This window comes from Anopheles coluzzii, chromosome 3 (assembly GCF_943734685.1).
Source record: "Anopheles coluzzii chromosome 3, AcolN3, whole genome shotgun sequence".
Taxonomy (NCBI): domain Eukaryota; kingdom Metazoa; phylum Arthropoda; class Insecta; order Diptera; family Culicidae; genus Anopheles; species Anopheles coluzzii.
The window spans coordinates 49,458,498-49,485,087 of record NC_064671.1 but is presented as its reverse complement, the minus strand read 5'-3'; the positions used below and the strand labels follow the sequence as shown (position 1 = coordinate 49,485,087).

The following is a 26,590-nucleotide window of genomic DNA, read 5'->3' as shown; positions in this document are numbered from 1 at the left end:
CTGAACTTGATTCACTCGATGGCCTCACTTACGCACAAAAAAGCCGGTTAGTTTCCTCCGTCAATTGATCTTAAATGATGCTGCCAGCCAGCTACAAGTGAGACGAGAAACATGTTTTACTCATTCTTCCATTACTCTGAACATCTTTCGCCCAATGCTAGTTTGGTCTGCTAGTTTTTTTTAGGTCTGCTGTTGCCATTTTAGTTTTACACCTAAACAATAGTTTTGCTAATCGTATCAATTTCTGTGTTTCATTCGAGCTCGGATTATACTGTTCCCGTTTTTAAAATGCCTTCCAATAACTACCATCCCGCTTACCATTTCCAGAACCAGAGGCAAGTGTGTGTTTGCGTGTTTGAGTGAGTGATTCGGTAGGTAGAAGTGTTCTAGTGGACGTTCGCTAATGGATAATATTTTACAATATTTACAATGGGCCGCATTATTGACCTACCTGCTTACTTTACGCTATTACGTCTGAGCTAGGTTTTCTATTGTGTTAACCAATCTATTGTAAATCAACTTTGAGAACGTCAACCCTCTTGCATGTTCATTTGGCTTTCCCCGTTTGTTCCATTATTGTAAACTTTTTTTTTTATTAAATAAAATAAAAATGCTAACCAAATTTAAAATACACGAACAGACAACCTCCACAATGCTACTTAAAGCGAGCATTCGACGATCGACGGCGTTGCACTAAAACCATACTGTTGAGGAATAACTTAGAGACAGAGTGTTGTGTTGTAACAAATTGTCCTAGCTCCTACAATAACGAGGCTATGAAAAGCATTGTTCCTGGCATTGTTTTTTCAAATATCATTCTCTGGTGCGTTTCAGTTGAATGGGGCATTTTTGTGTTGCTTCAATAAAAGCTATGCTTCCAAATATTGCCTTTCGATTGCTTACTCCCGTACCTCGGCGGGCTGTTATGCTGGTTTGTGGCTTTCTGTGTGAGCAAACAAATTACGGGCTGCCCTGCATGCTGTCGTCGCTTTCCAGATACGTTACGTACGAGTCCGTACTATCCGGATGATGGTGCCCACTAAGATCCATGTGCGAACCGATCGGAGGAACCTGGCCTCCCTGGCCCGGCATGGGTGGCATTCCGCCGGGGCCACCTCCAGGACCGCCACCACCACCATTACCGACGTCGTAGCCATGCATCTAGAAATAGACAAAAAAGCACAAAATTAAATAACATACAGCACACATTAAAAAGGTTTCGGACATTTGTTGGTTATGTGAACGCTTCAATAAACTTAATTAGAATAAAGCTGAACACGCCAGAGCAAATAACAGCACATCCAATATCCATCCACGAACGTCAGCCATGACGAACACAAAACAGGAAAAAACAGACACATCCAAAAACTAACCAATGCAAAGAGCTTTAACGCATATTTCATGGATTGTTATAGCTACGTTGCAGTGGCGGAGGATGGTGCATCGTTTTGCTGGTTCTACTTGATTGGCTTAGGTTTGTATTTTTTGTATCGCGGCGAATCCTTTTTGCCGTCGTCTTCCGGCTTAATCAGCGTATTAATGGCGGCATCTACCCCCAAGACGGGATTTGTGTTGCGTTCTGTTTCCTTTAGCTTTTTTTGCAATTTTCATCTCCTATCTACCTCTTTTGTTCGTACCATTGTGCTGACAAAACTGCCATTTTGTAGCGTTTCATCGTTTTGCATAGCAGCTGCACAGTTGTTTAACGTTAATAAAAAAACGCAAATGTTCAGTTTGCAAGTTTGTAGGCTTCGTATAGAGGTTTGAAGTTCCATACACTAGATGGAAAATTTTCATGACAGGCCTTTTGAAGTGTTAACATTTTTACAACCTACTGCACTGTATATGTTACTTGTCGTGATCAGCAAATGGTTTGCACGGGAAAAAAGCTAAATAATTCAACCAACAACAAAAACAGTTGCGTTCTACGCGAACAGAACCAGTTGCGTTCGTTGACATTTTACGATCATAATACCAGAGCTCATTGCTACTTTAACTTACCTGATTGACTAAATGCTGGAAAGCGGGTGTGTGCGTATTGATCGACCCGTTGCTATCGAGATCGGAGTGGAGTGCAAAATCGGACAGTGCCTTCCACGGTGGCTGATACGCCGTTACCTCTAGGCCGTGCAGATTGAGCGGCGAGTCGTGTCTAACGGGCGAGCTGGCCACCATCGGTATACCCTGCATTCCGTAGCCCAACTTTCGACCTTCCTGTGGAGCAATCGCAAATTAAAAAGGAAGGGCAAACGTTACTCACTGACACTCCTTCCTGCCCAACGGGCCGGCGAATAGATGGTGCAATGCAACCATGCTTACTTTCTCCTGCTGCATCTGCAGTTTCATTTGGATGGTTTTTTTCTTATCCTTGCAGCGCTTGTTCTGGAACCAAACCCGTATGACCCGCGGTGACAGACCGGTCATCTCCACTAGCTGCTCCTTCATCAGTGCGTCGGGCCGGGGGTTTGCATTGTAGCACGTGCTGCGGAGTGGGGTGATGGAGAAATGAAATGAAAGGTAAAATCAAACATAAAGAACATGCTTGGCAGCGTTGCAAGCTCGATAGTAGTAGACGCAGTCTCAAATTGCACATGTGCATTATGGGTTGGTTTGTTGTGAAGCGCTGTGCAAACACTGTGCCTGCACGGTTTACCCAGATTATAGCGGCATACGCGTGCTTTACGCGGGGTTGACGCATACGCTTTGCCGTTCCGCACCCGAGCGACGCAGCATTATGGTAATAATTTGCACAATTTGTATTTCGCTTAGCAATCAATATTAATGATGGGCAACGCCATTCGACGCACGGTGTGCGCCGGGCGATCGCATGCATATTTGCGCTTCTAATTAGAGATAATTCACAGGCGACTGGAAGTTCGGTAGGTCGCATACGGTTTGCGCGTTGCAGAGTTGAGTGACTGCAAAAGTGTGTCTCCAAGTGACTGTGGAGACGTGGTGGCGCTCATGCAGCATGACCGACTACCGGTTTGCTGTTGGCTGAAGATATTCATCAGAATCAGTTCCTCACTCTCTCTCTCTTCCTGCCCCCTACCCCCCCTTCCCCACCAGCATTTGGATAATTTCCAGATAACGCCTTAAAAATGTCGGTGCAATTGTGTGAAATTGCTGTTTGTGTTTGGCACACAAGAGAACAAACACCATTTTTCGCATAAAACTGCGTTTACAGATGAATTGTTTAGTCCACATTTTATTGATTTGCTTTTGTTGACTAAGTTGAAGTATTTGAGAAAGTAGTGACTCTGCTGCGTGCAAAATAATGGGGAACGAGGAAACAAAATATGCTTCTTGTGGCGATGAAAGACCCATACATGAGAACATTCTAATGAACATTTTTAATCTCAGTCTAGTACATTATTTGGCACCACATAAGCTAATAACGTTTTAGAGATCATTCATTGAATGCTACTATCAGCATCATCATCATCATGAAATTCTATAGATCAAATGTGATGAAATGTATACGCATAAGCATTCCTAATTTTACCAATCAAAACTTAGGTAATTTTAGGTTGCTGCCCATTGTAGCCCCAAAATGCCTGAATATACATCGTACCGCTTCGGTAAATGATTTGCCCAATCATCCAAAGGGACCCATCGAATGTTGCAACTACTGAGTAGATACTTACCGTAGTGTGTGTAGCTGCTTCTCGTTTAAAACCGTCCGCACTCGCGTCGGTTTACCGTCCGAAGGTCCGGAGGGTCCTTTGCCTCGCAAGCTTTTATGAGATCCCGATTCGCTGCCAGAATCTGTGGAAGAAAACAAGAAAACGTTCGGTTAATTGTATCGTCTATAAAGCTATGCTTAAGCATAGATCATGTATTATCAGTTCCGCTTCAATATTATCGATCGCCGGTAAAATCCTGCATGATCTTATTAAGGAAAACTTTCCTGCCGCTTCCTTTACGTACATTTTGTCCGGCAAACGGCACCGAACGGAACCAAAATTGCAAGAACGCATCGTGCACGAAAAAAGAGTATCCGCAATGATAAAATTCATGTCAAACTTTGGTTCACATGAACTACATTTGCGTTGCTCGGTGAAGATTGCCTTTTGTTTGTATGTTTGTTATTTTTTTGTATTCTTCTTTCTTGCTTGCCAGCCTACCGACCGCTGTTTCGGGGTCTGGTATCTGTACATCAACCGTGGTGCGGCCAGCCGCGATTACATCTATTATTATTATTTCTCGTGTTTTGTTGATTTGCCGCCGCACCACAAAGTCCGGTATTGAATTGTACCGAAAGGCAATTGGGAACGAAAAGGAAGGAGCACACTATCGACTCCCGAAGTGAGTCAATTATTTGGTCGTAAGACTGTACTAGACGGCTAGAAGGTCTGGTACTCGGGAAAAGGCCACGGCACACGGTAAAAAGGGGGTGAAGGTGTAGGGTTAAACAAGATACGGAGGTATAAGACAAAAAAAAAAGCTCGCACAACACAACCTACGTACGCTACGGTGCCAGGCCGTACCACGTCAATACACAAGCAAGCAAACCCAGGCAAGAGCAAAGAAAACACGGGTACAAACACGGTACCGCCAAATTCGGCAGAATAGTAGAGATCCGCGATCAGTGCCGATAATTATCAATACACGTCTAATTACGGGCGGGAAAATCGTTACCGAAATCGGAAACTCGAGCCACGAATGCTTGCCCAGGCTCTTGCCTGCCAGGGCGGCAGGCTTAAAGGCAGGAAAAGAAAGACAGCGCAGGAAACGTGCGGTCGAGGGAACGCATTTTCTCTGCAACATTTTCAACGATATTAAGTACTACGGTACAGTGATCGCGATTGCAATTATCGGTACTGCGATACCTATAAGGTGCCGGCCGCGGTACAAAAACATGCCCGGCGTAGGAGAAAGAGCAAAGGCATCGCGGGACATACATACAAGACGCGATGCTGTCGAATCAGTGGTGGGTGGCTGGGTGAGGAGTTTGGCAGTGTCAGTGGCAGGGTGTGGGCTCGGAGGTGATCGGGGAGAAGTAAACTTGTTGGCCTAAAATTGGAACATTTGTACTGTATGTAGGACTGCTTTATGCTTCGACCTTATGCTGTATGGTTGGTGTTGTTGCTCCGCTTCTACCTCTTCTGCAGCACTCTACGAGGCGTGTGATGTACGCAATTGTCGTTTGACGAATGCCGTCTCCATGGCAATTATTAGCAAGCGTAGAAGCTCAATAATAGCGCTATAAACGATGTTTAAAAGAGTTGGACTAAGGCCTGGGGCTATGAACATGTTGAGGCAACATTCGTTAGATGGCAACATTTCTAAATTTTCCTATTTATTTCAAAAACTGTGCACGTTTTTGACAATAAAAATGTCTCAAAAACTATTGTTGAAATTTTAGTATCCGATTTGGTATGCATACTGTTCGACAATCTTTCTGTTACAAATAAACATGAAACAAATCGAATTGAAGCAAAAATGTTCCCGCAACATGAGTTTGACGATTTGGCAACAAATGTTCCCCCAACATTTTCATAGACCCGAGCCTAAGCGGTTGTAAAAGCCACAGTATAACATGTATGTCAAATACGATGTTTGTTGAGTGGATGAAATGCTATGCAGTTTATGCAATATATGCACGTTGCCTGCCTGCATCATATGTATTTGGCATAAATTCTGTAGAAATGGGAAACATTAAACAAATAAACACACAAACAAGCAAACGAACAAAATCAAAACAAAAAAGAACAAAAAGAAACACCATATAAATGCATTCGAGCAGATGCTAGAGAACAAAACAACCAAAAAGTGCCTTTTGAAGTTTTCCCGCCACTATCAACAGAAGACAAAGCCGAAAAAGATTCCGATCGGGCTCGCCTTCGCCTCGTTACCCTTTTTCGCATGTTCGACCAAACGTGCCGGAACACCGTCGTGCAACGGGGGGCTGCAGTGTGACAAGTTCGGCCGATGTAGACCGTGTGTCTGGAGTATTTACACAACCGAACATAAGTGGGTACAAGCTGATCGAGATTCAAGGCGGCAGGGCAAACGTGAAGGAACAAAATAAATACCGAAACCGGACATTTTGTGGTGTAGCATGTGGGAGTGGGGGTAACGGACACGAAGGACATACGCAGGCTGGTAGAGTGTGAAGGAACGGGACGACGACTCATCGTCATTACCATCATCAGTACCATCACCATCATTCTGGTAAAATGGGAAGAAATGAGCATCACCAACGGGCTCAAGTGGATCGTCACTAGATCGTCGTCATCAACCCGGACGTAAGTTGCCATACGACAATATCATCGATACGGGTGAAGGCGGCAGGAAGAGAGAAGAGGGAACCAGCTATCAGACAATATTTGTCCACGAAGCACTTGACCATAAGCATAAAGCGCCGATCATTGTTACGCGTTTGAGGTACTTTCAAGCCGCCTAGACTCATGACTGACTTATGCCGCCTCGTTGGCGCAGGTTGATGTGTCGTGTGTGTGTTTTTGCTTATACTTTTCTATCACCGCTACCACCTGCCGTGGACGGAATGGTTTTGCGCGAGCGGGACAGGTGTGAATGTATATTTGATAAGCGATGGCATCGATAAGAACTGATTAGCTATTCAATCGATCGATTGACAACATACGAAAAGATGAGTGAATTAAGATTGTTCGAAATGGAAGATTAAACTGTCAATGAGGCATAGTACAACGTCGTTGTTGACTGGCATGAAAAAAATGTTTCAATAAACATTCTTATTTACGACACGCAACGTCGATTATAATAATTTATGGAAAATGGTATCCAAATGAGACTTCAGACCTAGTCAAACAGATATTCAGACTTACCTGACATGGAGCCAAGTTCACTCGAGTGATTATTATTGCTTAAACTATTATTGTTGTTATTGGTACTGCTGATGTTGTTGTTGTTGTTGGCATTGCTGCTGATGTTGTTGTTGGGCTCTACACCCTGTACGAGGCCATTTTGGGACGATTTCTCCAAATGATCATGGTCCTCCTTACAGTACAGCGAACCACCATCTCGGAGCGCAAACTCGTCACCTGTAGGGTTGTTTAAATGTTTAATTTAAAACTACGCATAACTTTCAAACATTTAATGAACATTTACCTGGTATTAGTTGCCGAGCGCAGGCCGAACATCGGAAGCATTCTATGTGGTAGATTTTCGTTTTGGCCCGCATCACGAAGTCGTTTTTGCTAAAAGAGCTCCCGCACTTATCACATTTGGTACCGAATAATCTGTTTGGGAGTTAGGGGGGAGCATTTTTTAAACATTCTCAATTCAAATCAGATGCATTAAAGACAGTAAGACACTAACCTCACATAATCTCGCTTGCAATAGGTTTTGCCGTCACGCACGAAACAGGTACAGCTCTCGTCCAGAAATTGACGACATTCCTGGCACTTTAGGCAGGCCGCATGCCACTCGAGGTCTGGTGCGACACGCAGGATGTATTGGTCATGAATTTGACCGCCGCATCCAACGCACAAGGATAAGCGTTCTTTTTCTGTAAAACAAAAGTTAAAATTATATTTTTGTTTAGTGGTCCATAGTTTTTCACAATAAAGTAAAAAAAATACAAATAAATATAAAAAAATCAAATGATAGTAAATAATAGCAGTAAAATTACACTTTTTTCAACAAGTAACATTTTATTTGTAATTGTTTTTGTCTGTCAGTGTTAACTTTCTGATTGTTTGCGATAGAGATCTCCAAACACATGTACTCAAATATTTAAGTAAATCAAATTTGATTAAAACGAAAAAAAACCCTAACTATTCACCAAAATGTCATTTGATTGCAGATTTGACGTCGAAACTTTAAAACAAACCAACAAATGTAAGCATTAAAACTGAACGAATGTTTGTCTTAGTTTTAATACTTTATCTTTATTTTCACATTGATTAAAATGTCAAAATTTAATGTTGAATAGCACAATAGATTAGTTACTACGAACACTGGGCTAGTATCAAATCAATTCCAAGCGAAGGTTTTGAACGAATTCTAGCGTTAAAGATTCTTCACCCAATGTTGAGATACATAGCACGCTTGGATACGACGTGCTTACTTTGTAGGCGGAGCTTGCGCGGTACATATCACGCACACAAATACGTCTTATACACGCGAAGTCACACACACACTTACCACGTCGTTCTATGTACATTCTACTATATACAATCGAGTGCTTCGTGATTTGAAACTATTGTAAATTGTAAAAAGCTTCAGTTTTTTTAACAATTAATATTTTCTCGATGTTTATTAAAAGAAAACGAATCCTCAAAAATATGAAAAATACTGTTCTTTTAGCTTAAAATATTCCCTATTTTTTTAGTCAGAGAATATGAACACGATATGGTTGGTTCCTGCCACGCAATGCTTCAAAAACGAAATATGATAGCAATTGCGCTGAAGCATACCATTTACAGGACGCATTATCAACGCTACTATTTGAGATTCCGTCTGCCATTGTCACGCGAAAAGAGAAAATTCAATTGCACATTTTCTTCATACACCACTTCGTACACCGTACAGAAAACATGCTAATTTCTGTCATGCGATGCGAATGCACGAAACCTTCCGAGCGTTCAAGCTTGCTGTTGACGGAACGATACGATAGCATACGGTATAACAGCAAGATTTCACGGAATCACAAATATACGCGACTACTGCTAATAATCGACGAAAGTGTACTCCTCGGAGCTGTTTTCTTGGCTACGACAGTAAAAGACTGGTTCTGGAGTGTATGATTATGGACGTTTGCATCGTTCGATGTACATTTCCAAAATTTTCCAAGGTTCGAACGATAACTCCCTTGGTCGTTTTTCCCTTTTATCTTTATGGCGGAAAACACTTAAGCCAGCAAGGACTAGCTGAGGGGCCTGCGCTCAAAACTCAAACTCACTCGTCAGCCGTCCGCCATTCCATGTACATTCAATACGCTCTGAGTCTTCAATCCGCTGGGAGATTGTTTTCCCCTACTACCTTAAACACATACTAGTGGAAAAGCAAATCTTTCCATCAGTCTCCGAACCACTGGGTTCCATTTATTGCTGCGGTTTTTCAAGTGGAAAGGGAAGTTTTTTTTATCTTATTTGTAGAACCATTCGATTGTTCCCCAACCTAAGATACCCCAAGCGACAGATTCGAAGAGCTCTTCTAAGCGGCTTTGCTTGGGCGGCAATGAAGGTTCATTTTTAACTTTTTGAACAAAAAACTGCATGATTAGTTTAACGAAATCGTAAGGTATATAAAACGGAGTGAAATGTGATACTACATAAAAAAACAGCTCAAATATATATAGTTAAAATGTGAAACACAAAACAATAGATAATTTTCATTAAAAAAATATGTAAAAATAAACTTATAAAAAATGCAAATGAAAGATGACCTTTGAGTGTTGCAATAATTTTTAAGCAACAATCCCGGGGTTGTTGAATTTATATACTTTTATTGCATTTTGTAGCAAGCTCTTGGCGGTCAGAATCTGAACCAAGGATAGCTTTCTAATTAAAAGGGATTACTGGACGATTTAACTAAAGGCTGTTTCGAGCAAACAAAATTATATGTTGACAATTTCTTGAAAACCCCCGTAACGTGTATCTGACTCAACAAAAAAATATAGCACTGCGGCCAAACCTCGCAGAGAATGGATGTTTTTTTCATCTTGTTCAATTTCAAATAAAGCTGCAAAGTTTAATACATTACTCAACACTTTAAGTACATAATGAAATGCTAAAATCTACAACAAACACAACCTTTTTTATCAATTATAATTTTTGTATTCTACTTTAAAAGTCATTCGGTCTTGAGTAGTTCAAGTTCAAACACAAACTGCAGCAAACACCATTTTCATAAGAATGGCCTCTCAGTTAAGTTAATCAGCAGTTAAGTCTGCACATTAGAAGTGCTACTCAAGTGTGGCACATAGTTGAAAAATTAAACAAAAAATGTCGGGTGAAATTGAAGCACCTGTCTACAGCCTCAAACATTTTTATTATCATGACACTCGGTCACATTAACAACTTAATACGTTCAAATTATTCATTCAATTAGTGGCAGCGTTAAACTGACACCACAAAAAAGTGCCTTCTGAACACATGTACTATCGTACGAAGGATGAACGAATGCTTTCATATGTGTTGCTGAGTTTTCGTTTTTTGTGTGTTTGTTTGGCATTTGCTAGAATTCAATTACCTACATTCTTAGCAATTGACATTGGGTTCAATTTTTTGTATTGGATGTAAATTTTCACGAACGCAAGATTTTTTTTAAATTGAGCATTAAATGATCACGGGCTGTCCGGGGGATAATTTCATTTAAAAAAAAGAAAAAAAAAACAAAAAAACTTCAAATGAATTTCCGCGACTTTACACAAATAAATTATTCAATCAAACAAAGTCCTACAATTGGTGTGGCGAACGAACGAAAACGGAAGAACCACGCATATAGATAGAACGAGCAAAACAGGATTCCGGTGTTAACGATCTCCAGTTCGCTACCGAACGATAGGGACTTTGAGTGCTGACAGCATCCAGGACTCATCCGGGAAAGCATCAACAGCAGCAGCCATCTTTATACCGGTTTCTGCATCAACCTCAATTCCGACCTAGCGTACTTTGCAATCCGCTTTTGTCGACTTCAAAGTTTGCCGACAACGGGGACCTGTTGGAGGCCTGTGGGCTCAGAATAAAACACGTCCACCGAAAACATACATTTTAAATAAGCATTCTTCAATTGGCTCTTGTAGTCGCGGGGCGTGTGCGTCAGTGAAGTCCAGCATATTTCGTTTGTTTTTTTTTGCTTTTTAAAGTTTATATCGTGGTATCATGTAAAATTGTGCTGGTTTTTTCAGAGATGATACATTTTGGCCTAATTTATAATCAAAATGGGTTTTCCACTTCCATATAGTTAAAGGCAATTTGCAACAGCAACTGATTTTTTACTAATCATCGCACATCGTGCTACTAAAAATATCAAATAAAATACATGGACCCCAAAAAGTCATATCATGAACGTTTACAAAATGAGACAGCCTAACAACTGATAAACAAAAATCAGTCAGTTTTGTTTTCCATTCCTTTTACTCTAGTTTGTTTCGCCTCTAATCGTACAGTTACCGCACGCGCCAGATTTTCACGGCAGAAAGATTTTATGGTGATTAATTTTATGTTCGGCTCCCCTCAGCTTTCAAGCAAGTCAGGGAAAGCAATCTGAGCGAGTGTGCACCAACAATGCCAAAGCGTGTGTCACTTATAATAGGAATAAGAAAACGAGAATGTTTTATAAATAGTGAAATGTAAATTAAATTCTAAAAAAATTAAAACAATGTACAAATTTAGACTGAACGATTTATAAAAAGCTAACACATATACACATTCCGAGCAAAGAACGACACACCAAATGGCAAGCGGAACGTGGGTCAAGAGCTTGCACGCGATCGACTAGTCCGTCGCACTAGTCCGTCGCAAATGGCTTCACTGGAAAGCTCTTTTGTGTTGCACCACACGGAAATGCCTGCTCTATCGGTTGCCAGGGGAGATAAACAGAAAAGCATCCACAGGCAGGAAGATAAACTCCAAAACAGGTATCTTGTTAGGTTAATTTGAGAATGTTTTGTTACTCTTGGTCGGTGTTGTTGGTTTGGTGTATTGTTTTATTGTTTTTAATTTCGCCGTGCTTTGCTGTGCCACCCAAAAACTGCCTAAGCGACAGTCGTGCCGTATACCTTGATCCTTGATGAATCGTTTGCATCGTTTCCAAAAGGTCTCGTTGATCTTTTTCTTTTGCCGTAACCATCGTCGCCGCCGTCATCGTCGCCGTCGTGGTTGTCTCGTTTTTATTACACCTTTATGATCACTTTTTTATAGTTTTAGATGCGTGTTGCTGCAAATGAGAGTCTCGGTGTGATGATCGCGCGTGTGCGGGATTTTTTTTCTCTCTCTCTAGTTGTTGTATCTTCTATCACCTCCAAAACTCTTTCCTTTCAAATATGCCGAGTTTATGGAGCGCACTAGTCGGGGTATTTTGTAGTATAACTGCTAGTAACTCGCAAGCCAATACCATCCAGCTGTTGGCTTTTTGCGGGCCTGACAGCCAGACAGATCATCATCGTCTCGCCAGACTGACGTCCAAACGTCAAGTGATGATGTAAAACTGGCATGTTGGAACCGGGGCACGGACTGGTGTGTGGGACAAAATAATTAAAAAAACAAAACGGGAGAGCTGCGGCACGATAACCGAGTCAAGCAGTAATGCGATGGATTGGTACGAGATAAACCGATCGCAGTTTACCGACTGGAAACCGTTACAGACGGCAGAGTCACTGTCCTGATCAGAGTCTGTCTTTCTGCCGGGCCCAACACCGACGATTCCGGTGAGACAGTAGTGTTTATCTAGTTTATTACGGACGCCTGTCCGTCGACGAGTCGCGCTAAGCAATCACGCGGTTTTGTCCTTGGCTGAAGCAAGAACCCAAAACAAAATCTCTCTCTCTCCCTTGTAACGATAAAACCGAACACAGCATCCCGACCGCTCAGCACCAAGGGTCAACGAGAAGGTGCTGCCGGTCTGGATGATCGTTGGTGCCCAAGGCACCATAAATATGTTGTTTGGTTTGGCTTCCAGCCCAGGCGCCGTCATGGTCATCGATAACTAGCTGTGACTGCACCTCCCAGTTCGCTATGCATCGGTGCATTTATTTTCTATGCTGGTATGTGTGGTTGTGTGTTGGTTTTTTTTTGGTTTTGTTCTTCCACTGTTTCTATACCCCCTTTCGAGGGCCCTATTCTTCACGAAACTACAGCTGGACCGCTGCTATGCTGCGTTTAGATGCTAATGATGATGATGAAGACGATCGATTACATTAATGACACCGAACACCTACAAAATGTGTCACCTTAGAGGGTCGCTTATGGGTTGGAATTGATTTGAATATGGTTATCTTTCATTCCCATCTTTGGTTTGTTCGTGTTGATTCGGTGTTGTTCAAAGTATTGTGTATCTTAAAGCTGCCAGCCGCGTTTGATGTCTAGGCTACGGGTATCGTTTGATGATAGCAATTTCATTGATAATAATACTATCGACGCAAAAGTGCGTGCAATTATGCGCATCGGAACAAATCGTTATTAGCTATAACACATAACCGCGTTATGACGAAACGGAAAAAGGGTTGACGAAACAGAACAAAAATCTCCTAACGATCTTAATGCGTCGTGAAATTATAAGTCGTGAGACATTCCGTGGAAAATCATTTAGTCGCAAGATTTGTTTGAAAATTGGAAAATTGGTAAGATAACTTGCCTTGTTGTTTCCAAAACTATGTGGCACAAAAAAAAAAACAACTAAGCGCAACATGAAGCATGATCACCACATAGTGTGGCTACTCCACCAGTCAAAGAAGAGCATGCGTTAGGATGCTAGCAAATTCTCGAAACGAATGAGTAATCGGACTTAATGATCCAATCAACCACAAGAATGGTGACACATTGAAAATGAATGTCTGTCAGCAAGTGGATGGTGTGGAATGACGAAAGCACTGGGCTTGTTTCCTTTCCATCGTTCAATCAATTATCCTCATTCCTAGCACTCGGAGAACACTCCACCAGTGTTGAATGGAGGAAAAATTAACCAACCCAAAGGTAAATGATTAAAGTTGTAAACAATCATCCCAACAATCCGAACGGCGCCATCGGTCCGTTCCGTAAAGCGAGCAGATAGTCCTTCTGAGAGTAAAAATATCTACTTGGAAAGAGCAGGGCAGGGTAAGGGGAAGTTCGGATCGTTGGTAACGCTAGCAAAACAATCGAAAGATTTAAACAAGCTTAAGGGGGTAAAATGCTTCTCGAAGGAGAAAGCTAACCATCCGTCGATTTTAGAAACGAGAACATCTATTCGACCACTGAACTACGCGAGCGGGCTGGTAATAATTCTCGTTTAATGGATTAATAATTTGTTATAAATTATGCTGATTTGCCGGACCCATGGTTCGGTTTTATGACCATCCATAAATCATAAGAGTCATCTCGTAAAGCTTTCGAGTTGAAATAGTACAAACGCTCAGCGAATTTTCGGAAGCACTTCGGGGTATGAGACGGATAGTAGTATACATTCTACGAAAACAAGAATCAACAAATCTAGTGTGTGTGTGTGTTGGGCATGGGTAGCTTATTAGGTATGATTTATTGTTTTTTTTTGCGTATAAGAATTCTTTCTTGTTAAAGCATTATTTTGGTATTTTGCTCTTGAAATTTTTGTTCCATAAACCATTCGTCGATACACGCGTTATTTGAATATTTAGATTAATAACAATATCAGTATTTAGTAAAGTATACGAAACATTCCCCATACATCGTGTACGAGCACTGTTACAAGATAAATAAAAGGCAGATGTACAATTTGCATGATGCAATCGGGTGGCAAACTGACCTTAGCGTGACCATGTTAGAATACCCTTGAAGTCGGCGATTTTTCAGTGCAATTCATTTGCAACATTTATAGTGGAAAAGTGCGTTCTTGTCGTAATCAACCGCCGTCTCTGCTGGCCTCTTGAATGAACCGAGACAAATGTATATTTCCAGCCGTGGTACACTTCAACGATCATCAAAGCGCATCGCCGAGTGGCAATGAGAATCGATCGTAAGTTGGCGTTAAAATATTGTTCAACTTCGAGAGGGGCACATCATATGAAACAGGGGCTGAAGTGTTGTGGCCCGATACAAGTAGTAAGAGTGCACCGCGTACATATCTGGCTTAGTTATTGAAGCGAGTTTGGCAAGATGGTGGTTTCATTTTCTCGCAAGGGAGTGTCGATCCCGATCATGGATCGATCTTTGCCATGTTTCTTTTTTTAAATAACCAACGAGATAGAGCTTTTGTGCTGTATCGAAGAACAAATAGGTTGTTGTTTTTCTCAACGTTCTTTGTTCAACCGCCAATCAACTTATCCGTCCACGACGCAGGACAATGCACCGAGCGCAGAGATGAAGCAATGTTTAGCATGGGCGTTGGATCAATCTTTTGTCTGGTTCTGTATCAACAAGAATCTTGCTACGAGAGATCTGACCTTTGTTTGTGTTGGAGTTGTTTTATTTCTTCACACCTTGCTATGTTGTAAAATTTAAAAATTTATAACAGCCATGTCCATTTCGTATTAGACGATTCTACCAAGCGAGTCCGACGGAGTTTTGCTCAAGAACTGTTTGTGTGAACGTTTCACCTCATGTTGACCAAAACTTCATCGTTGGCGAATGATGAATGAATTCGATTGTATTTGGTTTGCTCGGTTTCAGACAATCGAAAAATCCGCTACTCGTCCAGGTTTCTTTACACCGGTTCGAGATGCGTTTTATTTAAATTACCACCACCGTCGTCTAACTTGATGCGCAAGGCTGTAGTGGCCTTGGGATCCCATGACACTCCCGAATGGCAGCATCCAGACACTCGCAAGTATGTCACTAAGACCCTTCCTCTCCGGCCGATGTGCCGATTAATGTTTGCCTTTGCGATTAGCAGGTATTAGCCATGTGTGGAGGGCCAATTAGCACGTGCGATCATTACCGAATCCAAACTATCTACCGCCATGCACCTGTGAGCCCTTACGTTCGGTCGTGGCAAGTAGGACCAAGCGTTCCAACCCAGGCCAGCAGTCTTGATCGGTCACTGACGGGGCATAGGTAGCGAAGATAAATTAGCGAATATCGCCGTGTCGGGTGATCGTGTCGCGGTCTTCCCGCGCAAGCTCTTTCGTCACCAGTGCGAGCCGCAGTTCTTTGCTCTGCTATGTCGTGCCCAAAGCCATAAGTCAGCACCGGCCCCGGGCTTATTTAAGAGCAGAAGCGGCAACGGCAGCCAAACTTCAACAGCTTTTGCTCACCGTAAGACTGGAGCGTTTATTTTTTTGGTTTCGTTTTGGTGTTACGTTCTTGCCGCGCGGTATCGCTGCTCGAAGGTTTCTGGCATGCTGCACGCTACATCCCCAGGCTCGGAGCTGCTGACTAGTTTTATTTATCGCGTTTGTGGGCCCATCACAGATCTCGAAATGCAAAGCAGCGAAGAACTCGTGTTCGTGGGGAAGAAACAGGTGGCAAACTGTGGAGGAAGGGCAACCGAACAACCACGACTGATAAGCAGGCATATAACAGGACGAACTAAACCGAAAAGCGTCTTTGATCTTTCCTCAGAGGATTTTGCGGCATTCGGGATAGCGGGCCGGATTCGTTGGAAACGCGTATAAAAAGAAATCGAACGAATTCGACAAAAAGAAAACGGCGATGATGAAAAGCGGAGTAAAGAACGGCATGAATAATGTCTTCCATCATTCTAGTACCGGCGCGAGCTGTAAGCTGCAAGCACGCGGGAGAAAACTGATGAAGTACCAACAACCTTACCAAAACCGACCGACACACCCGGCCACGGATCGGTGTTCCGGGGGAATGTAGCGAGGTTGTCGATTTTCCTTGCTGGAGGAATGATGGTGGGAAACGGTGACAAAAACATCATTTGGTTTGAAACTGTATATAGTAAAGGCCCGGTTACCGCGTGGAAATAAATCTTCTCGTTTCGGTACTGGACGGATCAGAAAACAGGGAACAAGAACAGTTTGGTGATACATCAACAACATCGTACAACAACGACAATGACAGGCGGATATTTTAGATAGTCAAAGAGTTATTGAGGAAAACAAACATTTCTAGCACTATTTTTTGTCATGAGCAAGTACGATCTGCATATTAAACATTAACACTGTACGTAACCATTTCACAGCTTCTCAATCGAACAGCGAATTTTGCTGTAGCTGTTCAAGAGCTACAATAAAATTCGCCGTAACTCCTGTTTGAATTGCAGGGTTAAGTAAAAGGTTTCCACTTTCAAACATCGGTAAACTTCCAATCTTCAATTGCTTCCAAATCGTCTGACGTAACTACAGTAGCATTTGTTTGAGTCGATCAATATTTTTTGAACGGAAGTGTGAAAGTAGAGTTTACATACGATGTCTTGTTAGCAAAGCACGTGATCATCTGTGCTTTTGGCTGGAAATTTCGAATACAGTTGAGCACAAACTGCCATCCAACACGATGTTGATATCGTTTGGTCGTAGATTACAAACGATCTTTAGCAGCAGCTTTAACAACACATACGATCGCAGAAAACCTATTCGTGTTCCGAAAGGTCGTGCATTGGACATGGAAGGTTTTGTTTCATCGTTTGCTCACTGCGCTTTATACTGCTTTCACACTTGGACATGCTAATTTATGAAAAATGTGACTCTAATAAGAAAAGCATACATAATTTGTTTATAAATCTATAAAACCGACCACACACAACGTGGCGTGGTGTGGCACTTGTTGAATTTCCTCTCGTGTCGTTTGAAGATACGAGATCTTATGGTCATCACTTTTGATGTTCGTTACCATCGTCGTCGTTGTGGTCGTCGTCATCGTCGTCGTGGTCGTCGTCAACGTCTTCTGAACCGTTCCGTTCAACGACTTCTTCATCAACACTGGGCAAACGTTGTGGACTCTGACTTGACATTCGGTAGGAAGCTGAGATCAAGGCGTCAAAAAGTCACACGCATATGCGATCGTGCGGCGATCGCATGGTATTGAAACGAAGAACCTATCTAGCAAAGATTTATTGCACTAAATTCGGAAGGTGGCATAAAAAGTTACGAATAGGTATGTTTAGGAAAGAAATAATGAGAGAGAATTTGGCGAATATTTTTCGGACAGCTTAAGGAATCAACCGGTTGGTGAATGACACGAATCATTGCAAATAAACTTTTAGTGCAATGGTGCAAATGCAACGAAGTTCTATGTATTAATCCCTGCTTGTACGGGAAGATTCTTTTGTAAGATAATTATATTTACAAAACAGTAAAACCATCTGTATATACAAATGAGTTACGAAATCTGTATCCACAGTTGTAAATGATTTATCATCCTTTTTAGACAGTTTATTAGAGGAAACTTTTGTCATCAAGGTATCATGATTTCTAAACGTTCCTATTGTAAACTATTACCTTTGTCGTTCTTACGTACGGGAGGATATGCGGTTAAAAGAATAGTGACACATTTGGACCGGAATTGTATAATATGCGAAAGTGCTCATACACTTCCAACGGTCAAAGTAGTAATGTAGTGAACAAAAAACCGCAGCTCAATAGGGACCGCCAAAACTGTGTTATCGCAAACTGCTTATCGCATTTCCGATTGACAGATTTCCGATTCCAATTCATTTGTGTGCCCTTCGAAAAAAGCCTCTCCACCGTTCGGCGGTAATATCAGACAAACGCACAGAACAAACGATTCTCCAATCGATTCTGGCATGGGGCTCTTATCTCGAAGGTAACTCGTGGAGCCCAATCCGCGTTGTTCTTTTCATCGACAATTTTTCTTTGCTCCTGCTAAGATTTCCTGCTTTCCGTCGCCGCCGTTTGGTGGTGCTTAATTTGCATTAACATGGCGGCAATTCCTTTGCGCGGTAGGATCGCGAATGATTGTGGTTTTCGTGATGGCAAAAGTTGTCGGCAATGATCAGAAGCAAAAACAGCGTTGCACAGGAACAGTAAAAAACAAAACACACCAGACACATATGGTGTACATTCGTTGTGGAAAGGTTACACATGAGTATAAGAAAAAAATCATATACAACAGAGCCTTGAGGTCGGGGAATCTTGTCGTTTTGGAGCACCAATCTGTTTGGATTGTGTGACGCAGGACGGTACTTTAAGTAAAAACCATAGTTATTTCTGTCCTTTTACCAGTAATTTGGCAGCAAATACAATATGAAAAATACGGTACGTGCATTTGAAAAAAAAAACTAATATAAATAAAATGGTGTCAAAAATTCGGCTCGGATGTGATGCTGCCTCACCGCGCTAAAGCATGGAACTTTTTGTTATGTTTTTTTTGCCCTTATGTACTGTAAAAGGGCCGGTAAAGAATACAAGGTATTCGCCATCGTCTGCCTGTTGATATCGTTTCGTGATGTTGTTACATTCGCTTTCTTTTGCACAGAAATACCGCCTGACAAACAATCCCGCGCAACTAAACTGGCCACACCGCATGCTGCACGGCTGTGCCAGCCCTCCAGGCGGGTTCGTTTATATTTTTTGCCTTAATAAAATAACCCAATACGCGAGGCCGAGCCAATCTTTGCCGTGACTTATAAGTGCCGAGAGACTGGCAGACCAGCGTGGTCAAGGTAGAGACCGCATAACCGAAAGAACGGAACCGAACGAAATGGTAATCAAATTTGCATAAAATCGTGGTGGTGTCGTCATGAAGCTCGGATTCTCCTCTACGCTGACCCGCTGCTGTTCCTGCGCTGGCATTTGAAAGCTGCTCGCACGCAGAGTGTATTGGTTTTTAATAAATTATTTAGCAAATTTATTTTGAAGTTAATAGAGGAATTTTGTAAATTTATTTTGTTTTATTATTCTACGGTGCAGTGAGGCGGTGTGTGGTGTTGATTTTTGCAGTGCCATAAGCTGGCAAATGGACAAAGAACTAAGCTCGCCGCCAGAGGAAAAAGTGCCGACCGGCTTCGGCTTCTCACATCTCACTTGTTAGCAAAGGTTGACCGCCGTTGATCCTACGGCGCGAAGGTGCCTTTTAGTTTGGGTGGCATTCTTTCTGAGAGGGGAATGTTGGGAGCATTTTTTGTGTGTGTTTTATTTTGACTTTTCGATCGATCTTCCCGATCTAGCACTGGGGTAGGTTTCGGTTGTATGGTCTTCCCGGCGTATACGTAGATACATGTGTGTGTGTCTGTATAATTATGGAAAGTGAATCGATCGAGATTAAGGCTACTGTTACACAACAACGCCAACGTGGCCACTAATATGGGCAGTCCGTCATCACGCGGGCAAATGAGATAAATCCGAAAGCTCACCCGCAAGTGCTGCCGTGTCGGCTACAGGATAGAGAACCGGATCGGAACCCAACGTCGATCGGATTCACGTCACGTCAGATTGACCAGCTGATTAATTCTTCTAAAATCGCTACTAATGCCCAATGTTTCATAGTCCGACGGTTGCGGGACAGATTTTATATGAATGTTCATTTCTTGAATCACGTGTTGCCGTGTCGACCGGCAAGCACAGCATGTTTGACGGTTAGTTGATGGGATCTGTCACTGGCGATCGAGATGTTGAGCTTGATCTCTGTTTTGCGCCGGGTCGGAGATTTGGAAAGATTCACACAACCGGTAGCAAACATTTAATGCTATCCAATTACCGAAGGTCATGTGCTGTCGGGTTGCATATCGCATCTTTCATGCCGCTTGTAAACTGACGAAAAGTAGCATTTCGCGACAGTTTTATTATATTTTTTAGGGTTTTTACAGCTTTAGTAAAATTTTTGGGGCGACTTTTACTTCCACCTTGACTACCTTGCAGCTTGCATTAAAAAGCAAATAGGAAACGGAAGCGGCTGTGGAAAGGCAATCTATAACGAATTCCCAAGCCACATGAAATCTGACAGCCTCAGGATGCAGTAGAGTAAACAACAGCCCTGAAACAAAAATGCTATTTGTTCCGGTTCTCAAGTAGCCAATGCACATTTTCCGATATGAATATCAAATTCCATTTTCGTTTTTAGTTTGATTCTCGTGTTGTAAATAAAATACCCGCTCATCCGTCCATTAGTGAATTGGTCCATTGAATACACCTGCAGCATTTCATCATTTCGATGTCCGGCGTGTAAACTTGGGGAATTTGGCCGGAACAACTTCCTCGACCAGGAAGGAAGAACTCTCGAGACCGATGAGACTGCTGGAGGTAATCCTGACAAATAATCGATATTCGTTGCATTCATTCGATGTTGGAAAATCGGAATGGAAAATGTAATCAATTTGATTCAGATTATTTCCAATTTTGTGCGGATGTAGTCCATCCTGATGCCATCCACTGTTTGCAGTATTGAAATGAGTTCAATTAGTAAAGGGGCAGTGGATATGTTCCCACATTCAGAAACAAAACCCGCCAGCATCTCCCGCACCCAATACGGTCAATTTTGTTTGTTTACACTTCGTCGGTGGAAAACACCAAAACGGCCGTTTTGTCGATCGTGCGGGGCATCCGTCAACATGATGTTTATCATGCGAGGTCCCGCGGGACCCACCCTGACTGGGAATGCTGCGCGATCGATTCAACCATTCGACCACCGTTGGGAACTTTCTTTCCATTTCCAAACTGCTTTGGGTCAGTTTGGGACAACATCAGGCCGCAGACCGACTTGGGTGGTTTGGCTTGGCTGTGCTTAGATGAATAATTTCTACACGAATTGTAATTGAATAAACAATCGAGCGACTTGCTTGCGATCGACTGCTAAACGCTGGTTCAAAGTGTTGCCGGCCGGTGGTGAGCATCGGAGCGGTGAAACAGATGTTGGAAATAATTGGAATATGATTGGGCTGGAACATTGTGTGGCTTGGAAGGTTTCTGTGCCAGCTGCAACACTTGTGATGCGTAATGTAACATGCAATACTGAAGCAAGTGCAAAACGAGACTAAACGAAACGGATCCGTCGCATTACTGTACGTGTGGGAACGTGGAGGAATGTTTATGGAATGTAGCAATTATAGAATTCAATTAGCCAAACTGAGAGTGTGTGAAAACGATGTGCAAGAAAACGGTTCAATTCCGAGCGGATCACGCTTCATCATTGTTCCAGTTTTAATCCATTCTTCCAATTATACAAAGTAAAGCATGGTGTCGTGGCAGCGAAATTCACATAATATCATAAAAGATTTGTCGCAAGTCTTGGTCGGTCCTGAGAGAGTCCAACCGGTAATCACATTCACCAGGGCCTGGGTGCTGATCTAGATAAAGGTAAAACAAAAGTCCAGTGAATTGAAAAATGGAAGTTTACGAAGACGATCATCATCATCTGAGCAACTGTTGCTACTGTTGGTAATGAAACACATAATGAGGATGAGTGTGAGGTGCATTTGAGTGGAAAATAGATACAGTGGATGATTGTCCAACATCCACGACGTGGGTGCACTAAGCATAAAACCTCCATCTTCGGAGGCTCAGCAAATGGTTGTGGTGGTTCTGGAAAATGGTCTTCGTCATTTCGTTGAAAATGGATGTTTTTTTTTTCCCTTCAAGCAAACTAGTCGTCATAATCGCTTAGCTATGCAAAGGAACTATAAGCATTATTTATGATAATCCATATTCATATCGCTAGCTGATTCTACATTTTACTGTTTATTAATCATGCATATGAATAATTCGTACACGTTTTGTGCTGTTGCCCATTATCCTTCGCCCTGTATGCCGTTGCCGGGGCCGGTTCATAGCAACGTTCAAGTTTCTTGACCAATATTTCGTGGTCGCAAGTAAAGAGCTAGATAGGGCACCGTTACGACAAGCAGTAGCTCGTACAGAACGAACAAATTTCCAAAAGAATTCTGCGGAAATTCATCTCATTTACGTAGGGTGTCCGTATGCGTGTGGTTCACAGGAAGAAACCGTGAACATGACAGTTATATGAGGCGCAAAAGCTGCTTTCAAGGTGTGCTACAGTTTTATTACATTCCTCAGAAACCTTTATCTGATTCCCTCAAGGCAAGACAACCTGAGGCCTGGGGTGTAGTGGGTTTAGGTTGAGCAAAATGCAAACAAAAAACCAAACTGCACATTACGTGATCTGCCATTTCGACTACAGTATTTTTACTGTAGGTGGGGCTGAGATTACTCTTGAAATGGTTCCGATGGCGGGGCAACGAGAAGGTATTTTCTCGGTAATTAAATAATTTTCACTATCCTATCGCCACAAACAGCAAATCGTGCTTTTTAATGGCTTTACCCCGATGTGATGACGCGCAAAAAGCGTTAAAACCCAAGCGTTCAACATCGCGCACATAAGGATCAGACAACGTTTGGCAGATTCTGGCCTGGTTACACAAGGTTCAGTCGGATTTTCCTAGAGTCAGTTCCTTTTTTCTTTCTCCTGTAACGGTCATCAGAGAACCATCCCGAAACGACATCTCGCTGGAGGCTGCCATGAAAGCCAAGCAACAGATAGCACGGAACACGCGGATTGAGAAGGAGAGAGAAAGATGGTTGTGGTCCGTGGTCGATCGTAAAATAGTGTGAACTTTATATTCTCCTTAAATTATCTGGTCGTTTATCGGTTTTATGGAGGTTCCTGTTTAGGGTGTCCATTTCTTCTATGACGCCGCAATGCCGACAGACAAACCGTACGGCAAATACCTTTACTTTGTGGTCACCTCAGCTGTACTGTGAGGTCAGTTGTGTGTTTTTATTTTCAGTGTTTGTTTCACCGTTTGGTCAGGTGAGATTGGCCAGATTGGACGCTCCAAAACTGTTTGGGGGACCTGAGAGTAGCGTTTGGGTATGACTTTTTTTTCACTGCGCCAGTGGGCACTCGATCATAAAGCTGTTGGACGTTGATGAACCTTCCATTTCCAATGTCTTCGTCAGTCCAATTATGATGTAACATGCTGGATGGTGGTACTAACAAAACCAAAAGGGAAGCACAGTTGTAAGCACTCATCAGAGTGAAGGCTGTAACACAAATTAATTAGAGTAAAAAATACTATAACGAGAGCTTTTATTTTTCCCCACTTGTATAGGCACGAAGTACGTTTAGTTATGTATTAACCAGCAAAATGCTCCAAACAGATGGTCCTTTTGGAAATAATAAAAAAACAGGGCTTCACGTATTCCATTCCACGGTATGATGCCGGAAGCGCTAACCAAGATCCTCGCTCTCAAACACCGTCGGTCGAGGGAGTTTAATGCGTTATTACATCACACCACGTCCGAATGACAATGCTTTCAACTCTAAATGCATGCTTTGCCAATCGATTTTCTATGTGCACTCGGCTGTGCAACTGCCGCGATATAAAAAAAAATATACACCCGATCCGCGTGATTGACATGCACAAACAATCTAGACAGACAGATGGAGTAAATAGCCAATATTCCATTTTCAGTCAGTGCCGGCTCGCTTTACAGCAACACTACCGTAGTGGTGTATATTTATAAAGGCAAAAAGGTTCGACTCCTGCACACGCAAATACACATGTTTTACTTTTCAACTGCATCGAGTCGCAGCATTCCCTCATACCCATTTTCCGACGGCTTCACAGAATAAAGCGTGCAGCAGTACAACAACACCAACAACAACAACAACAAAAACATAATTTTCCTTCAAGAGGTTAGTTTTTGTTCCTTTTTACTTCGCTTTGAAAAATAACTGCTGGGAAAAATGATGGTTCCACCATTCGGGCGGTTTGAAACTGAAGTGCATGCTGTTGTAGTCACCGTGCAGCGCTGCTTTGGATTGAGATCGAATCGGGCTATCCCGCCGAGTCTGCACCCAGAGCCATTAAACTGGGAAGTGAACTATTCCAAGTTGGCTCTCCCCCCTCGCCACCAAACTATTCCATTACCACGGAAGCAGTGCCATGCCGGCTAATGGAGACGGGTGAACCCAAAATCGCTTCGATCGTCAATAAAACACTTGCTTCTTGCTCGATGATGGATGACGCGTGGAATTGTATAACAGACCTCTGGGGGAGGAGTGTGAAACCTTTGCTCTCGAGCGATGTTTTGACGAGTCGTCTACGATGCAGCAAAGATTGACACTTTTGTGCGCCTAATGCGTAATGTGTTTATTGAAGATCCACACCAGCTGTTCCGTCGACGGGGATCAGGAAGTTGGCAATGGCCGTGGTAGCGAGAGGTAAGGATGTTATCTTAAAAGCCATAGTGAAAAGCAGATGAGTGGAAATGTGATTCGGATCAGCTAAAGCTATTTAGTGACAGTTTCTCACATGCTGAAAAATAGCTCGTTGGTGGTCGACCGATAGAAACATCAAAGCATAAACATCGAAACATGGCTTTCGGCTCCTACTAATCACTCACATCAGCAGTCGGTTTGAACGATACACTAAATTTGTTCTCTGTTAGCCATCTGAAAATAATAATTCTCTATGCATAGCTGTAAGCATATTGGGCAAATTTACATCTGCAACGAAAACGATGATTGCAATGCTAAACAAGTAACCGGTTTGAAGCAGTTTTGGTATTGTTAAAAGCAGGCATGAAAATTATGTAGAAAGTGTGGGAATTCCGTGCTACCGGTTAAGGAACAACTGGTTATGAAAACTGTAAACCGGCATGTGTTGGATTTTCCCACTTTAAGGTGTCATTGTTGGGAAATATTTTACAAGCCATTTGCGTGCGTAATGTTACAACAAAAACATATGTAAACAATGTGACACTAGATGATGTACCAACCAGACTTATTTGAAACCTGGTTTTAATTTCTTATTTGAGTTTAGCGTTAAAACAGTTCAAGCAAGTCTAAAAATTGATCAAATTACAGAGTTAATTTACTTTTGTTACTTGTTTAGTCCATTATTTATGCTTTATAATGCCTAAAACGCTTCTGCCAGCCTCTGTGCACGTTGTTTACTTATTACAAAGGTATCGTTATCAACTAGAAATATACAACACTAGTCCCACTACAGTATTGCAAACGTATTAGACGTTAGATTGCCCAATCTAGAACTGTCACTTACTTGGATGAATGTTTGGTCCATGGCAACTGCTGTCCAAAGAATCCAGGTGATGGTTCATTACCAGCGACGGTTGCACCAGTCCACCTCTATGATTGTGTAAGGGTAGTTGGTGTGCCAATGGGCCACCGATCTCTGCCATTACCATATAGGATGATTTTGGTGGGAAAGATGTTGATCAGGACTTGTGGTACTGCGATGCCTATAAAGGAACCGCTGGATTCTGCTCCGATCGCTGGATATCAACACACTATTTTTCTCTAAGGCACACACTGAATGCTTTTTTGAGGAGGGTTTTCCGATGCTTGGAAATGTGCGATGGTTTCTATTGGACGCCTGCTTGATGCTTTTGTGGCTGTTGCATTTTCTACGAATTGCAGCACTACTATCGGATACACTGTTTACTATTCGCCAACTGCTTACAACACTTCATTCCAGAGCACTAGCACAGAAAACTACACAATCCAGCATAATTGCCCGTTAGTCGCACAGCATTTCAGTATGAGGATGAGGAATGCGAAGATTTGCTCCCGTACTACTTAAAACATAATTTCGGATTGCTTTTGATAACACTTCCACGTTGGAACACGCGCGACATGCAAAACAAATACAAAACAAAGAAGCTCAAATAAATTAACTTATTATAATTAATTGTCACTAAGGTCACAGCACTGGTTTCGGATTGAGAAAAGCTTAATGCTTAACGACGATTTTGTTTGACGTGTTAGTTTTCCGACAAGGCTTAACGTACATAAATCCTCGGAGGTCGAAAATTCGGAAAAACTACGATGCGGAAAAAACTGCGGTACGTACGCGGAGAACACGCACGCACGAGAGCTGAACTAGAACTGAAACGATATTTACAAGGCATGTATCTACGCACCTATATGTACGCAGCTTATGTACGCACACTAGGCGAAAAAGGACACAAATCCGAAATTGAGATCTTATTCGAGTATTAATAGTTTCAATCATTCCGGCTGATTAGATTTTTTAGTGGATCGTATGGTAAATGATTTAAAAAATAACTCTGCGGATATTATTACAA

At 42.2% G+C, this 26,590-nt stretch overlaps 2 protein-coding genes across 2 annotated transcripts in view; both read right to left on the bottom strand.

The window, feature by feature from the left end:
* The window catches only part of LOC120955427 (60S ribosomal protein L24), a 245,605-nt gene that overhangs the window by 15,434 nt on the left and 203,581 nt on the right, over positions 1-26,590 (bottom strand). The window lies entirely within an intron of this gene.
* Positions 189-26,388, bottom strand: LOC120958355 (insulin gene enhancer protein isl-1). The gene is made up of 9 exons (XM_040381091.2): positions 26,294-26,388; positions 25,546-26,114; positions 7,306-7,495; positions 7,096-7,226; positions 6,813-7,028; positions 3,648-3,768; positions 2,320-2,482; positions 2,002-2,214; positions 189-1,161 (listed from the first exon to the last, which is right to left on the bottom strand). Exons 2-9 carry the CDS (start codon positions 25,688-25,690, stop codon positions 961-963), a joined length of 1,380 nt encoding a protein of 459 aa, XP_040237025.1. The 5' UTR covers positions 25,691-26,114; positions 26,294-26,388; the 3' UTR covers positions 189-960.

Coding starts and splice junctions, on each gene's coding strand:
- LOC120958355 (XM_040381091.2), bottom strand. CDS start 25,690: ATGGTAATGGCAGAGATCGGTGGCCCATTGGCACACCAACTACCCTTA. Junction 7,029..7,095: donor CGCTCGGCAACTAATACCAG/GTAAATGTTCAT, acceptor ACAACCCTACAG/GTGACGAGTTTGCGCTCCGA. Junction 3,769..6,812: donor TGAACTTGGCTCCATGTCAG/GTAAGTCTGAAT, acceptor TTTCTTCCACAG/ATTCTGGCAGCGAATCGGGA.